At 41.7% G+C, this 17,340-nt stretch overlaps 1 protein-coding gene across 1 annotated transcript in view; it reads right to left on the bottom strand.

Annotated features, from left to right (window-relative positions):
* Positions 1-17,340, bottom strand: part of ankef1a (ankyrin repeat and EF-hand domain containing 1a) — a 43,816-nt gene that overhangs the window by 15,578 nt on the left and 10,898 nt on the right. Inside the window, exons 3-5 of the mRNA XM_087990981.1 lie at positions 6,545-6,744; positions 2,557-2,706; positions 855-978 (exon numbers count right to left, since the gene is read on the bottom strand). Coding sequence (XP_087847107.1) covers positions 855-978; positions 2,557-2,706; positions 6,545-6,744 — 474 coding nt within the window. The remainder of the gene's footprint in view (positions 1-854; positions 979-2,556; positions 2,707-6,544; positions 6,745-17,340) is intronic.

Raw genomic sequence — 17,340 nt, forward strand, 5'->3', positions numbered from 1 at the left:
GTTGCCCTTAGGTCCCTTTTAAATCTTTCCCCTTTCACCTTAAACCTGTGCCCTCCAGTTTTGGACTCCCTTACCCTATGGAAAAGACATTGATTATTTACCCTATCTATGCCTCTCATGATTTTATAAACCATCTTTCGGCCTCCAAGGGTCTAGAGAAAGTAGTCCCAGCCTATTCAACTTCTCCCTATAGCTCAAACCCTCCAACCCTGGCAACATGTTGGGATTAGGAATACTCTGCCTGAGAGGTCAGGGGAAGCAGATTCCACAGTAACTCTCAAACTGGAAAGTAAATGAATACTTGAAGGAGGTAACTTTTCAGCAGGGGGGACAGGGTGACAAACTGTGTGGCTAACTGCATAGCTTTTGAGCATGATGGACCAAATGGACACCTTTTGTGCCATTCTCTCTCTCTCTCATTAAGCAATGGACCAATGCGGGCCTGCAAGCGCGATATGCCCATGAAAGTCAGGCAGACCTTATAAGTCCATAAGAAATTGGGATTGGAGTATGCCATTCGGTCCCCTGCTGCTGCAATCCATTAGGATCATAATTGAGCTGACATTCCTCACATCCATGTTTCTGCATTGTTCCTGTAACCTTTGGTTCCCCTGGAATTCAGATTGGAGTTCAGGGTGTGTTGCACTTTCCTCGCGTATTAAGTGGGCTGAGTCAGATGGGTGATGGGCCTGGTTTCTAAAGGGGTGCATGGTTAAAACACCAATAGAGACTTCTGGATTTCCCAACAAGCCACTGGGTGTACACTCACTGCATCAAAAAGTTAAGACTCCCCCATGAGAACAGATGAGTCTAGATTGTGCATTTCCCTCAGCTCAAGAGTTTCATTTCTGTACCTCTTTGTGCCAGGAACCTGGCAGTGTCAACAAAGCCTCCCAACGCTGCCAGATGTAAAGCTGAGTTTCCATCCAAATTGATAACATCAATGTCACAGTCATGAGCAACCAAGGCACGAATCACCTAAATAAAGACACACATGTCAACAAGCAACATATCCACCCCCCCTAGCCTAACCCACATTTCCCAAGACTAATCCCCTTAATCTACACATCTTTGGACTGTGGGATGAAACCGGAACATCGGAAAAAACCCACACAGACACGGGGAGAATGTCAAACTCCACACAGACAGTCACCCAAGGGTGGAATCGAACCTGGGTCCCTGGCAAGGTGAGGCAGCAGTGCTCACCACTGTACTTTTAATTTTTTCCATCATGAATGTACCATTTGTGTTTGCACCATGGAAGTTAATTACAAGTATAGGTGATGAATTGGAATGACTTGAGGAGATGAATTTTCTAGGGACTTCCTTCAACTTTTTAAACAACTTGATTGACAGAGGCAGCAACACAAAGCTACATGAAGCATCATTTTGACAAAATATTAATCCACATTTGCAACAGAACCCCAGTGATATACCAGGTCACAAATGTTGTACAATACAATTCCAACAATCATATTGTCATCCACTGCTTGATACTTAAATAGTTCTTTTTTAGCAATTCTATCTGCAAATTAGGTGATAAAGTGTAGACTTGGGACTTATAATTGTTTCAAAGCCAAGAATTGGTTGCACTATGGTTGTAGAATACCAGCTGAAACATCTTTTGGATACAGAGGGCAGGATTTGATTCCTTTCAGTTGGGTAATGGGGTGGCAAGATTTCAGCTACCTTTTTGTCTTTCCCCTAAGTCTTACCTACCACCATCATAGAAGTAGAATTTGCCTACTTTCTCTGGAGTTCAGAAAAATGAGCAATGATTTGATTGAAATGCAAGATTTTGAGAGTCCCAGTCTGATTCCTGTGATGGCAGGACTCATGTATAAGATTTTGAGGGGGCTTGACCAAACTGATTTGAGGGACCGTTTGGTTGGAGAGCCTTACATTAGAGGTCAAGGCCTCAGGATAAGAGGTCAGCCATTTTGTATTGAGGTGAGGAGAAATGTTCTCACTCAGGGTGTTGTGAATCATTGGAATTCTTTCCCCTAGAAAGCTCAGGATGTTTGGCCATTGAGTCTGTGATTAATTTTAAATTTTTTCATTAATTTTAAATTTTACAGATATCAAGTTTAAAGATTCAGACATGCACATGGGATTAAGGTATGAGCTAGAATATCATCCACTTAGTCATTATCTAACGATGTGAAATTCTTGTCATAATGGAGACATCTGTCATTCAACAAATAGAAAAATCACTTGGGGCTGCTCATCAGTCACCATGAACCTCGCATACTGCCAAACACCCAGTCACACCTTGTTCTGCTAGCTGTAACTTTGCAAGGGTTTACACTGAGACTGAGGGTAAAGAGTGAAAGATGCCTTCAGTTCAGTAATATCCTGTTCGCCTCTGTCCAAAGACAGCTCAACAGTACATCCGCTGGAGATGCCTAGAATTACTGACAGCAAATTCTGCATCTGTGGACTGCAAAGGTTGTACAAAATCTGGGGAATTGTTTTCACAATTTAATTGTGTAGTTAGAGTTAATTCAATGACTAAAGTAACATCAGTGGATATTTGCAATTTTTCAATTATTGTACCTCAAAGTGTCCCCCTTGGGCAGCAAAATGGGCAGCGTTGTACCGTTCATTTTGTAGAACATTAATCTCACATCCTTTCTCCAGGATAGCACACACAACTTCGATTGCCCCTTCCCTTGATGCTTCCATTAATGCAGTGTGTCCTGTTGCCTACAAAAGTAATTAAAAATATGGAAACATTTATCAAGCCCAAGCTACAAAGGAACTTAACATTTTCATCATTGGTCAGTAATGAGGTCAAATTATTATTCAGTAAGTAAACTAATCACACAATAGGATATTTTAAAGTTCATTTACAGGATGTGGGCATCACTAGCTAGGCCAGTGTTTATCGCCCATCCCAAGTTGCCGTCGAGGAGATGGGTGGTGAGCTGCCTTCTTGAACCACTTCAGTCCATTTGCTGTAGGGACACACAGCAAATGCCTTCAGGGAGGGAATTCCAGGATTTTTTAGATTAGATTCCCTACAGTGTGGAAACAGGCCTTTTGGCCCAACCAGCCCACACCGAACCTCTAAAAAGTAACCCACCCAGACCCACCTCCCTCTGACTAATGCACCTAACACTATGGACAATTTAGCATGGCCAATTCACCTGACCTGCACATCTTTTGGACTGTGGGAGGAAACAGAGCACCCGGAGAAAACCCACGCAGATACAGAGAGAATATGCAAACTCCACACAGACAGTCACCCAAGGCTAGAGTCAAACCTGGGACCCCGGTGCTGTGAGGCAGAGGTGCTAACCACTGAGCCATGGTGCCACACCAGTGACACTGAAGGAACGGTGATATATTTCCAAGTCAAGATGGTAAGTGGCTTGGAGAGGAACCTGCAGGAGTTGATGTTCCCATGTACTGTATTCCTAACCACTACCTCATTTGAGTGGTAGTGGTTAGGAGTTTGGAAGGTGCTAGTTAAGGAGCCTTGGCAAGTTACTGCAAGGCAATTTGTAGATTGTGCACAATACCGCTATTGGGCATTGGTGGTGGAAGGAATAAATATTTGTGGATGTGGTGCCAATCCATATAGTGTCCAGCTTTTTGAGTGTTGTTGAAGCTGCACTCATCCAGGTAAGTGGGGAGTATTCCATCACATTCCTGACTTGTGCCATGCAGATGCTAGACAGGCTTTGGAAAGTTGGGGGTAAGTTACTCCTACTGCAAGATTTCTAGGCTTTTACTTGCTCTTGCAGCCACAGTAGTTATTTGACTAGTCAGTGGTAGCCTCTAGGATGTTGATAGTGAAGAATTCAGTGATGATGATGCCATTGAATGTCAAGGGCCAATAGTAGATTCTGTCATTGGAGATGGTCATTCCCTGGCACTTGTGTGGCACAACTGTTACATGCTGTTGATGAAGGGCTTTTGCCCGAAACGTCGATTTTGCCTGTCCTCGGATGCTGCCTGAATTGCTGTGCTCTTCCAGCACCACTGATCCAGAATCTTGTTTCCAGCATCTGCAGTCATTGTTTTTACCTTGTTACATGCTGTTTGTCAGCTCAAGCATGGAAAATGTCCCATTCGGACGTGGACTGCATCAGTATCTGAGGAGTCGTTAAAGGTGCTGAACATTGTGCAATCATTGGCAAACATCTCCACTTCGGACCTTGTGATGGAGACAATGTCATTGATGATGTAGCTGATAATGGCTGAGCCTAAGACACTATCCTGAGGAACCCCTGCAGAAATGACCTGGAGCTGACATGACTGATTCTAACAACAATAGCATCATCCTCTGTGCCAGGTATGATTCTAATTGGTAGAGATTTTTTTTCCCCTGATTCCCATTGAATCTAATTTTGCTTGGGTTCCTTTTGTCACACAGTTAAAAGCAACCTTGATGTCAAAGGCAATCACTCTCGCCTTGCGTCTGGAATTCAGTTCTGTCCATATTTAAATGAAGGCTGTATTGAAGCCAGGAGCTGAATGGCTCTGATCGAACCAAACTGAGTGTCAGTGAACAAGTTGTTGCAGAGCTGCTTGATAGCACTGCCTGGGTATCTGTAACTGTGGTGGACAGCTGTCATTCTCTCAGGACATGGAACCAATGGCTGAAAATTACTGGTTACTATTCCTTGGGGGTGGGGTGAATGACCCCATTGTTCTTCCTTTAGAATATAGATGAGAGTCTAGAACCTTTGTGGACTTTCAGGACCCTTATCTTAACTACAGCACTGTTGATTTGGCTGAGGCAAAGACATACTTCTTAAAACAATCGGCTCTGCTTCCTGCCTTTCATATTCCAATTTAATCAGTTTCTCCCAAGCTGACCTTTTGAGAGTTGAGGAAACAGGACTACGTGGGGAGACACAGCATCTTGTCCATTGCAATTGGTTTTGTAGGAGAATACTCTTAGAGCTGGTTTGAAGAAGGACACTAGAATTTGTTCAATGGTCATCCCATTCAACTGTGAATAAAGAAGATCTTTCAACCATTTTGACTTTAGCTTGCCAGAATACCAAGGCTAATATCCTTTGGTTAAATCATCAATTTGATTTCTAGAATTGTACCTTGATATTTCAATATCAAAAAAATCCAACAGCTATGATGCATAACTGAAGATGATTCATTCAGAATAGTCACTTCCAAGCTCTGCATTTATTGCTCACCCCTCTACAAGTGGAGTGATTTGCTAGAATATTCCAGAGGGCAGCTAAGAGATAACTACATCACTGTGGATCTGGAGTCCCAAGAGACCAAAGTTGGAAAAGAACAGCGGATTTACTTCCCAAAATAATTGTGAACTACATTTTCTTTTGTATGTCATCTCATGGTTACCATTGCTAATACTAGCTTTCTTCTGCACTTATTTAATTATTTAAATTCCACAGCTACCATAGTCAGATTTAAACTCACATCTCTGGGTCACTAGTCCAGGTCTCTGGTAGATAAACTTGTCCAGATGTTACCATACCCATTAAAATTAATAATTACCTACTGGTGGTTATTAATAAATGACTGAAAATGTTGTTCATCATTATTTTTGTCATGAATATTGCACTCCTGCTAATAAATAATGTCAGAAAATCAGTGAAGTCTGATAAAGGAGCCAAGCAATTATAAAATGATCAAAAAATAATCCTGGAAATGGACAAGACAAAGGCAGAAGAAACTCAAAGCATATAATTGCAAGGTTGTTGACATAAATGAAAGCCTGAAAAACTGTTTCCCCTTATGGGAGAGACAAGAACAAGGGGGCACAGTTCAAATATAAGGGGTGTCCCAGCTAAGACAGAGATTCGGCGAAATGTCTTCGCTCAAAGCGTCATTTCTCTTTGCAATTCTCTTCGCCAGAGAGGGTTGGAGGTAGTGTCATTGAGTGTTTTTAAATCGGAGATAGATAGATTCTTGTCTGACACAGATCTCAAAGGTTATTGTGGGTAGGTGGGTATGTGGAGTTGAAGCCACAATCAGATGAGCCATTATCTTATTGAATGATGAAGCTGGCTCCGCAGTGAAATGCCCACTCCTGCTTATTTGTTTGGTTTTGTAGTAGACATTGGAAGAAAATAACAAAAGTATAAAATTAAAATATATTAGATCAATAAGACCATTCATCTCCATTTTGAGTTTGCCACCCAGAAGACCTGAAAATTCCTCCATTTACATTTATCTAATTGTTTCTTAAATGTCTTTCCCTGTTCAGCGGTCTATTCTAAATTGGACTTTCAAATTGGTGAAGTGTTTGAAGAGAACTTTTTTAAGGGAAAGAGCAGAGGTGTATGATAAATTGTATAGATCCACCAAACGAATACCATGAGTGGAATGGCTTCATCCTGCATTATATTGAATGTACAAGTTTATCATTCTTCTAGATAGATGAATAATTTGGAGCAAGTGGACTTTCTGATGGCTTATTTTGTAATCTTATACATCCATGTCATGTTACCCAAAATATCTAAGTTGAATTTCTTATGTCACTTTCTTGTTCATCTCAATGCTGTTGAATAGGTGATACACTCAGGTCGATTGGTTAGCATGTCCTTACCTCAAACTTGGAATTTGGGTCAGCACCTTTCTCTAATATCTGCAGACACATTTCGGTGCAGGCTGCGGCCTGTTCACAGGCCAACAAGAAGACTGGCTTTCCATCATGTGAGCAATTGTTAACATCAGCTCCGTGCGCAAGAGAAATCTCTAAGCAATGAAGGTGACGGATAGTGGGAGCAATACAGTAATATAGAATGCCTGCAAAATGGTTTGAAAAAGAATGCATCAGAGACAACGAAAAAAACACATAGGCCAAAAACAGTTCTGTTGCTGTTATAAAATGATAGCTTAAAACCTGCTTGCTTCAGCTTCATGACAGCGGAGGTAAGCCTATGGAGAGTGACCTGGTAAATCTTTTACAACTGGTTCCCTGAAAAGGGAATGCCTATTTAATATGTCAAAAGAATAAGGTTGATTTTTCAGTTTCATGACAAAGCCACTGTTTCACTGTGTCAGTAAAGTTGTCGTTGCCATGGGCAATTCATTGAAACTGCAAACTTCTATACATCATTTGCAAACACAGGTCCATTCACCCAACACACCAAGACCTGCCTGCAGTGGTGTTTAGCATCCTCAGTAATTCAAAGGTGCAAACATAACTTGGTGTTGATTGCACATTTGCAGATAATGCTTTCAAAATCTACTTGCTGAAATTAGTGAAGCGTTCTACCAGTTGGACAGGACTATGTAATTTCAATACTAATAAATAATCTTGTCTCTCAGTAATACAGAATTAAATAACTAAATTAATATGTTTGATTTTTCAGCTAGTCAATACATGACAAAGTCATTGTTTCATGAAGTTGTCATTGACATGGTCAAACCCGTAAGTAACATGCAAACAAAGAAAAATAATAATAAATTTCACAAATTTCTGACAGAGTTTATTTTGCTGCTTTAAATGCAATCAAAATGACTTCCAGCAAGGCACGTTATGATCTTCAGAAGTTTCTATTTATAAACGAGTTCTTTAGATGATTATCATCACCACAAGCTAAGGCATGTCTACTCTTTGTGGCAGTGAAACATTCAGGAGCTAGGTTGTCGTTATAGTAGCTACAACATGATCAAAAGATTATATTGCCATTTGAATTACAGTCTATTATGTTATGGTCAGATTACTACCTTGGTGGCTGTCACTATAAATGCAATTACTTTAATTACAGTTTTCACAGGTGCACATTCCTCTTGCTGTGTTTATATTACAAAATAATTGTACCTGCAATAATGCCTTGGAGTATGGGCTGTTGTGAAAACTGTACTTTATGCTGCTGGCTTTGTAGACTAGGTCCTATCTGTCTCAGAGCTGGGGCCAATGTCCCAAGCATCTGAAGTTTTCCCTCTTGTACTATGCATTTATCCACATAACCTGCCATATTCTCCTATTGCTCCTCTATGCTATTTTAACATCCTTATCCTGGCTTTGAAATTCTTCCATGTTTTTGCTGCTCCCCAAAATCTCCATCTCAACAACCTGTAGCTTTGAAGGCAGGAGCTGACCAAACAGGTTTTCTCTGTGACCCGATTTAGAGGCTTGAAAATTGTCCCGATCCCTCCGTGAGGACTGTTAGAGATGGAGCACAGTTGTATAGCTGTTATCACTTGGTCACAACTCCACTGTAGCTTTTGTAGCCTCAGAGCTCACGACCCTAAACTTTCAGCTTGTGATCCTTCACCCAATCCCCACTTTGGGAAGGCCCATTCACAGAGCTTGAGAGAGATGAGGACTGAACACAAGGCCAAAGCAAGTTGTTGACATTTGTTGTTTATGAGATATATAAGGACACAAGGTACAGCAGGTGCATTGCTCATGCTTTCTTTCATCAGGACTCAGCCCCATGTGATCCAATAACATCAAAAGATCTGAAGAAGAGTCATACCAGACTTAATTTTCTCTCCACCAAATGCTGCCAGACCCGCTGAGTTCCTCCAGTACTTTCTGAATTTGTCCCATATTTCCAGCATCTGCAGTATTTTGCTTTGTCATCAAAACATAGCTCTTTATGCACATGCTCAGTAGCCCTTGACAGAGTATTGGTACAGTAAACTCATTCTTCCACATGACTCTCTGTGATCTTTGCTCCCTCCACTTCAATACTAGCCCTCTGCATTTCTCAGAGCTTTGCTGCTCCAGCACTGATGGCTAAACCTTCAGTTGCCTGCGTCTTAAGCTCTGGAATTCCTTTCCTGAACCTCCTGACTTATCTACTTTTCTCTTTCCTCCTGCCGAGGTGCTTCATAAGATGTATTGAATGTCCTAAAACCTCCTTACGCATCTTGGTTTAATCTATGGACCTTGGGTTTTTTCTTTACTACATTAAAATGTGTGATAGATGAAAAGGAACCTAAAAGTTTTCCAATGGTATTTGAACTGTTAAAGCATTGTTGAAAAGCAGGGCCAAATAGCAACAATAACATGCATTTATATAGCATTGCAACATAGGGAATGTCTTAAGGTGCTTCATGGCAGCAATAACCAAATAAAATTTAACAAGGTGAAAGTGAGGACTGCAGATGCTGGAGATCAAAGTCTAGATTAGAGTGGTGCTGGAAAAACACAGCAGGTCAGGCAGCATCCGAAGAGCAGGAAAATCGACGTTTCGGGCAAAAGTCCTTCAACAGGAATGAGGCAAGGAGCCTCTGGGGTGGAGAGATAAATGGGAGTGGGGGGTGGGGCTGGGGAGAAGGTAGCCAAGAGTGCAATAGGTGGATGGAGGTGCAGAGGAAGGTGATAGGTCAGAGAGGAGGGTGGAGCGGATAGGTGGGAAAGAAGATAGGCAGGTACGACAGGTCATGAGGATGGACCTTACCCCAGTTCCAACCTTCCAGCTCAGCACCATCCTCATGACCTGTCCTACCTTCCTTCCCACCTATCCACTCCATCCTCCTCTCCGACCTATCATCTTCATCCCCACTTCCATCCACCTATTGTACTCTTGGTTACCTTCTCCCCAGCCCCACTTCCCTCCCATTTATCTCTCCACCCCGGATGCTCCTTGCCTCATTCCTGATGAAGGGCTTTTGGCCGAAACGTTGATTTTCCTGCTCCTCGGATGCTGCCTGACCAAATAAAATTTACCAAGCCTCAAAAGATGGTATCAGCCTCGATAAGCTTTGAGGAGGAAAGAGAGTCAGTGAGGCAGAGAGAGATGTGGGAAGGGAATGCCAGAGCTGAGGGCTTTGGCAGCTGAAGACTTGACCACCAACTGTGAAGCAATTAAAATCAGGGAAGCTAAAGAAACCAGAATTGGAGGTGTGCAAAAATCCCAGAAGGTTATGGGATTGCAGGAGACAGGTAATAGCCATAGGGAGGACAAGATCACAGTAGCACCTATAAATAGGGATGAGAGCTTTAAAATCAGGTACCTGTCAGAGCAAGTACCAATTCTAGCCAACGAACAGGAGTCTTGGTTGAAGTGAGGATACAGGCAGCTGAGCTTTGGATAAGCTCAAGATTCATGGTCTGCTTATACTACTAGTGGTTCAATCATTTTCAAACTTAACATTTGCACATTTTATTCAGGAATTTGGGGGGCACCAATGATGAAGAGGAGTCAGAGAATCAAAACGCCACCATTCTTAAAATATCAAACACATGCTGCAGGTCAGTGCAGCTACAACAAATGGGAATAACTTCAGGAGGAACATCATTTAAGCGTAAAGCACTGTGGATGATGAAAATCTGAACTGAGAACAGAAAGTGCTGGAGAAACTCAACAGCTCTGGTAGCACCTGTGGAGAGAGAAACAGAGTAAACATTTCATGACCGATATGAGTCTTCTTCAGCCTAAACCTAATCCTTCTCACTGAAGAAGAGTCATACCAAACTTGAAATATGAACTTTGCTGCCTGACCTGTTGAGTTTCTCCAGCACTTTCTGTTCTCAGTTCAGATTTTCATCATCCGCAGTGCTTTACGCTTAAATGATGTTCCTCCTGAAGTTATTCCCATTTGTTGTAGCTGCACTGACCTGCAGCAATGCACATTAGGTGAGCAATATTGCCCTCCTTAGTGAGGATGCATGCAGTAGCTTATAACCAAAAGTGAACATTGTCCATCATCAGAAACCATAGAACATAGAACATTTCAGCGCAGTACAGGCCCTCCAGCCCTCAATGTTGCGCCTACTTGTGCAGCCAATCTGAAGCCCATCTAACCTATGCTATTCCATTATCATGTTTATTCAATGTCCCTTTAAATGCCCTGAAAGTTGATGAGCCTACTACTGTTGCAGGCAGGTTGTTCCATGCCCTTACTAGTCTCGGAGTAAAGAACCTACCTCTGACATCTGTCCTATATCTATCACCCCTCAATTTAAAGCCTTGTCCCCTCGTGCTGGCCATCACCATCCGAGGGAAAAGGCTCTCACTGTCCACCCTATCTAATCCTCTGATCATCTTATATGTCTCTAATAAGTCACCTCTCAGCCTTGTTCTCTCTAACAAAAACATCCTCAGGTCCCTCAGCCTTTCTTCATAAGACCTTCCCTCTATACCAGTCACATCCTGATAAATCTCCTCCACATCCTTTCCAATGCTTCCACGTCCTACCTTTAATGCAGTGACCAGGACTGTACACAATACTCCAAGTGCAGCCACAGCAGAGTTTTGTATAGCTGCAACATGACCTCATGGCTTTGAAACTCAATCCCTCTACCAATAAAAGCTAACACACTTTATGCCTTCTTAACAACCCTATCAACCTTGGTGGCAACTTTCAGGGATCTATGTACATGGACACTGAGATCTCTCTGCTCATCCACACTACTAAGAATCTTACCAGAGTCCAGTACTCTGTATTCCTGTTACTCCTTCCAAAGTGAATCATGACACACATTTCTGCATTAAATGCATTTGCCAACTCTCAGCCCAGCACTGCAGCTTAACTATGACCCTCTATAACCTGTAACATCCTTTCGCACTGTCTACAACTCCACTGATCTTAGTGTCATCCGCAAATTTACTAACCCATCCTTCTACGCTCTCACCCAGGTCATTTGTAAAATGACAAACATCAGTGGCCCCAAAACAAATTCTTGCGGTACACAAATGTTCCAGGATGAACATTTCCAATCAACCACCACCCTCTGTCTTCTTACAACTAGCCAATTTCTGATCCAAGCTGCTAAATCACCATCAATCCCATGCCTTCGTATTTTCTGCAATAGCCTAGAGTGGGGAACTTCGCAAACGTTTTACTGAAATCCCTCTGTTTGGTCACCTTCTCAAAGAAGAGGTATGATCTACACTTCACCAAACAGTGTTGACTATCCTTAATCAAATTATTCCTTTCTAGATGATTATAAATCCTGCCTCTTATAATCCTTTCCAACACTTCACCCACACCTGAAGTAAGGCTCACTGGTCTATAATTACCAGGGTTGTCTACTCCCCTTCTTGAACATGGGGCCAATATTTGCTATCCTCCAGTCTTCTGGCACTATCCCAATTGACAATGATGACATAAAGATCAAAGCCAAAGGCTCTGCAATTTCCTCCCTAGCTTCCTAGCGAATCCTAGGATAAATCCCATCCAGCCCAGAGGACTTATCTATTTTCACACTTTCCAGAATTGCTAACACCTCCTCCTTATGACTTCAATGCCATCTAGTCTAGCAGCCTGTATCTCAGTATTCTCCTCAACAACATTGTCTTTTTCCTGTGTGAATACTGACAAATAATATTTATTTAGCGCCTCCCCTATCTCCTCTGACTCCTCGCACAACTACCCACTACTGTCCTTGACTGGTCCAGATCCTACTCTTGTCTGGTATAACTTCACAACAGTCTCCCATGTGAAGTATAATCTCTGACGGTCTGTTTATTAAGTTTAAGTGGTTTAAAAACTGAAACTTGACTGCAGTAAATAAAATGACAAGCCGCCCGGGAGGTTAGGCCAGTGGTTGGATGGTAGATTAGTGATGCCAACAGCAAGAGTTCAATTCCCCTCTGTGGGTTTCCTCCTGGTACTCCAGTTTCCTCCCATACTCGAAAGATGGAAGGTTAGGTGGATTGGCCATGCTAAATTGCCCTGTATTGTCCAGGAATGTGTATGTTAGGTAGGTTAGCCATGGGAAATGCAAGGTTATGGGGATAGGGTGGATCTGGGGTGGGATGCTCTTCAGAGTGTTGGTGCAGACTTGATGGGCTGAATGGCCTCCTTCACACTGTAGGGGTTCTATGACTGTGTGCCGTTTACACATTCTCCTCGTATCTATGTGTATTTCCTCCGGATGCTCCAGTTTCCTCCCATAATCCAAAGATGTGCAGGTTAGATGGATTGGCCATGGGAAATGCGTGGTTACGAGGTTGGGGGAGTGTCAGTGGTTCTTAGTTGTAAGCTCTTCAGAAGGTTGGTGCAAATTCGATAGGCTGAATGGCTTCTATCTGTACCGTAGGGATTCTATTGTTCTAGAATCTTGGTGTCTAAATGCTACAGATGCAATTATAATCGCCTTTTTTCTCCCTCAGGTAAATCTGCTTCTTCCTTTGAATGTAATACAGCCACAAGAACACAAAAATGGAGTTCCCTGATTTAATGCTGCAGTCACTGATAAATGTTGAACAAAAAAATGAAAGAACTCTCATTTATGCACTAACTTTCATGATATTACAATATCCAAACACAATTTGCAACCAATTAATTAATTACTATTGGTTACTTACCAAAACTGCATGAGACTGACAGCAGAGCTTTTGCTTTGTTAATTAATGAGCCACATGCTGGTTTTGAAAGAACTACATGCAGGTTTTCTGTGTGTGTTACTGGTCTTTGGACTGCAATGGATGCTTACCTACTGCAAGCTCAATGAGTTGGGTATTTGGGCTTACTTTTGGCAAGATTTTATATCGTCATTGAGATCTAAAGCACAGCAAAACGCCCTTCAGCCCATAATTTCTGTGCCAGTCAAAAACGATCACCTAACCATTGTGACGAAGTTGCTTCTTTAACAAAATTATGGTGCCCTTGTTTTTTTTCAGAGAGATCGTAAAAGACACAGACTCCAAAAAGTCTAAGTTGAAAGGTTTTAGGGCCAATTTGATTATAGCTAACAGATACTGCCTCAGTACAATGAAAGGGGAGTGGCCAGTTCTTCCAGCTCAGCTTTTCTCTGGTTTGATTTGGTTTTTGGCAGTCTGGCTATTAAGCGATCAGGCAGCTGTAAAAGCTGCTAGACCCAAAGAAGGAAATCCAGGCTGACCCCCCTTTCTCTCTGACATCTTTTCTGTAAGACCCTATGTTTGATTTTACCTTTTGTGTCAAAGGGTGTTTATGGGGATTGTTGCAAGTATTTGCAACATCATCATTAAGTTGGGATGATCTGTTGGGTGTTCGGACAGGTTACGTTATTCAGTATTCTGTTCTCTTTTGTTTGTGTTTCATTAGGTAATCTTGTAAATAAACTCTGTTTTGTTTAAAACTGTGTGGTTTGACCATCTGCATCCCTCCTGGAATATCCACATTAACCTGCTTAAAATAACTAGCAAAGTTAGGGTCTGGGCTACTTACCTGAAATGTTTTGAGGGGGTCTGGCCTGGTCCATAACAATATTCTAATCCCATTTTCCAGCATTTGGCCCATAACCTGGTACACCTTGGTATGGCAAGTGCACTTCTGAATAGTTCTTAAATGTTATGTGAGCTTCTGCCTCCACCATGCTAACAGGCAGTGAGTTCCAGATTCACACCATCCTCTTGGTGAAAAAGCTTTTCTTCACATCCCTTCTAACTGTGTTGTTGTGATTTTGGTAAATGCAGAATCTGAAATGAGCACAGCAAGATCCTACAAACAGCATGTGGTGTGATCCAGGTGAAGCGAATACTCTGCAAGAGCAGGGCCGCAGGAAATTTGACAGAAAGCAAAGTTGCTGATTTTAAAACTGGGCTACATTCATTGCCACTCTAACTGCAGGGGCTGCTTTCACCACCCATGCAATTGCAATGTCATCAATGCAGCAGCGAAGAGCAGCAAAAAAGCTGATTTACTTGAGGGACAGCATGGCACAAGGCCAATTTACAGGGGTCCACAGCAGGAATACAGGCTGCCATGTGCCTTTATCTGTGGAACAGGCCCTAGCTGCAACACTGCAAACAGATGACACTGTGTAAATAAATCTCATTCAATTTTGTACAATACTATTTTTGGCTGTTGTGGAAGTGATGCTATCTTTGAAACATTAGTTAACAGACAGATTATTTTTGTTCCTTGTTAATCTTCTTGACAATCTGTCAATTAACAAAAAAAAAAATCCCTAGATGGGAAGCATTAGCCAGAAATTTCCCAGGGCTTCTTTGACAGAACTTTCCAAACCGACAAACTCTACCATTTAGGAAGGACAAGGACAGCATATGCATGGAAACATAACCACCCGTAAGATCCCCTTCAAACTGTACACTGTCCTGACTTAGAAATATGCTCCTCACTATTCCAGGGTTAAATTCAGAAACATCCTCGCAAACAGCACTGTGGATTCACCTACATCACATGGATTGTAGCAGCTCAAGAAGGTGACTCACCACCACTCCCTCAAAGGCCATTAGGGGACATGGGCAATACAGTATATGCTGGCTGTGCCAGTGAAGTGCACATCCCAACAATAAATCAAAAAGGACTTGTTATTGAGGTGTTAACTTGTTAAGTTTTAACACATGTTGCCTAACATTTATGTTTATTTTTAACAGAGTGCATCAGTTCATGTGGCATTTGTGACAGTGTTTGTCTGTATATGGCTTTGCTAGTTGGCATTTGTTCATGACTTTGTGTCTGTAACCGTGTCTATCTCTGGCTTGTGCATGCCTTTGTCCAGCTTTGAATGTGTCCGTCTCCATCCATTTCAATGTCTGGTTACGCAATAATAGGTCAATAGACACTTACTTGCTGTGTTGGCCATAACTTGTATTCATATAGTGCCTTTGCCTGTTTTTTTAAAGTAATGAGTTTGAACGGGTTCATCGACAAGCTAAGCTGAAGCTCCACCCATACAGAACACAGGCACTCTGGTGCAACAAGCTTTTGGTAGCTGCAGTTAGGCAGCTACAACTGAAGGAAGGTGCCAGGGTTGAGGAGTTTGATCTAAATAAACTGGGGCTGTTTTCCCTGGAGTGTCAGAGGCTGAGCGGAGACGTCATAGACGTTTATAAAATCATGAGAGGCATGGATGAGATGAATAGCCAACCTCTTTTTCCCAGGGTTGGGGAGTCCAAAACTAGAGGGCATTGGTTAGGTTGAGAGGGGAAAGATTAAAAGGGACATAAGGGACAACTCTTTCACACAGAGGGTGGTGCATATATGGATTGTGTTGCTAGAGGAGTTGTGGAGGCTGGTCTAGGCTTCCATTCTAGTACCGAGGGAGACCTGCACTGACTGAAGTGCTGCTTTTGTGCAAGAAGTTCTAATTAAGATACTACTTGCTTACCTGCTCACCAATGTCAATTTAAAAATTGGATGGTACCATTATGATGAAAGTGGGGAGATCATTTCTAATCTTTGCAACATTTAAAAGGGGTATAGAGGAGTTTAGAGGGATATGGCCAAATGCTGGCAAATGGGACTAGATTAATGGGACGAGATATCTGGTCAGCATGGACGAGTTGTGTCTGCTTCCGTACTGTACATTTCTAATTGCATCTGTTTGCTTGCCTAAATATCTATTAAAGAAAGATTATTATAGATGGAGCTACATAGAGAATGAAAAATGCATAGAGATTTAAGAAAAGAATTAAGTAGCAATGTCCAGATATATAGGTAACTGGATCTTATATATAGTAACAAGTTAACCGAGTAGCCATTGGGTGCATGTCCAATTTATTGTGAAAAATAGATTATAAATTATTACATTTTTGGAGAGAAAAGGAATTGGATCTAAAACAGTAAGGTTCTTTACTATGTGAAAAAAGTGCGTATAAGTAGACTTTCAAAGGTGGCAGTACAGCGAGAGAACTCTATGAAAATGCATTCACTATTTTAAACATACAAGCATTGCATATTAAAGAAAAGGCACTGAATATGTATTGTATATTGATTAGATCATAGTTACGTATTGAAAAGCAGCTTTGTAGACTACGGTAACACTACCAGTTGTGATTCAGTTGGTATTGTTCCTGTCTCTCAGTCAGAATGGTATGGGAATTAAATCCCTCTTCAAAGGCTTCAGCTGAAAAATCTAGGCTTCTGTTCTAGTACTGAGGGAGACCTGCACACTGACTGAGGTTATGCTTTAGTGCAAGAAGTTCTAATTAAGAGACTATCTGTTTACTTGCTCATCAGTGTCAATTAAAAGAGTGCTTAGTACCATTTTGATGAAAGTGGGGAGATTACTCCTAATGTTCCAATGAATATATGCCCTTCAATAAATATCACCATTAACATTTAATCAGATAATATGATCATTATCACATTGTTGTTTATGGGAGCTTGCTGTGTGAAATCTGGCTGCTGTGTTTCCTATATTGCAACAGTGACCACACTTCAAAAAAGCACTTAATGGACCTATAAAGCACTTTGGGGCATCCTGAGATTGCAAACAATCGCATAAAAATCCATGTCTTTTATAGGGAGGGTATCGGGCTACAGATAGGATACATGACAATTCACTAGGTTGACAGCAGAAATGGGAGATTGTGGCAGTGCAGTGATAAACATAGACCAAGCAGAGGCTTTCAAGACTGTGAAAAAACATCCATTGATACATAATCAAATATTGTTTCCATTTCTTGTCAAGTTGGTAACAAGAGAGCATACACTAAAGATTATCATTAGAATAGCACAATAAATTTCAACACACTTCGAGACCTG

The sequence above is a fragment of the Chiloscyllium plagiosum genome, unplaced genomic scaffold (assembly GCF_037043375.1).
Source record: "Chiloscyllium plagiosum isolate Xiang-an unplaced genomic scaffold, Cpla_swu_hap1 HiC_scaffold_10, whole genome shotgun sequence".
Taxonomy (NCBI): domain Eukaryota; kingdom Metazoa; phylum Chordata; class Chondrichthyes; order Orectolobiformes; family Hemiscylliidae; genus Chiloscyllium; species Chiloscyllium plagiosum.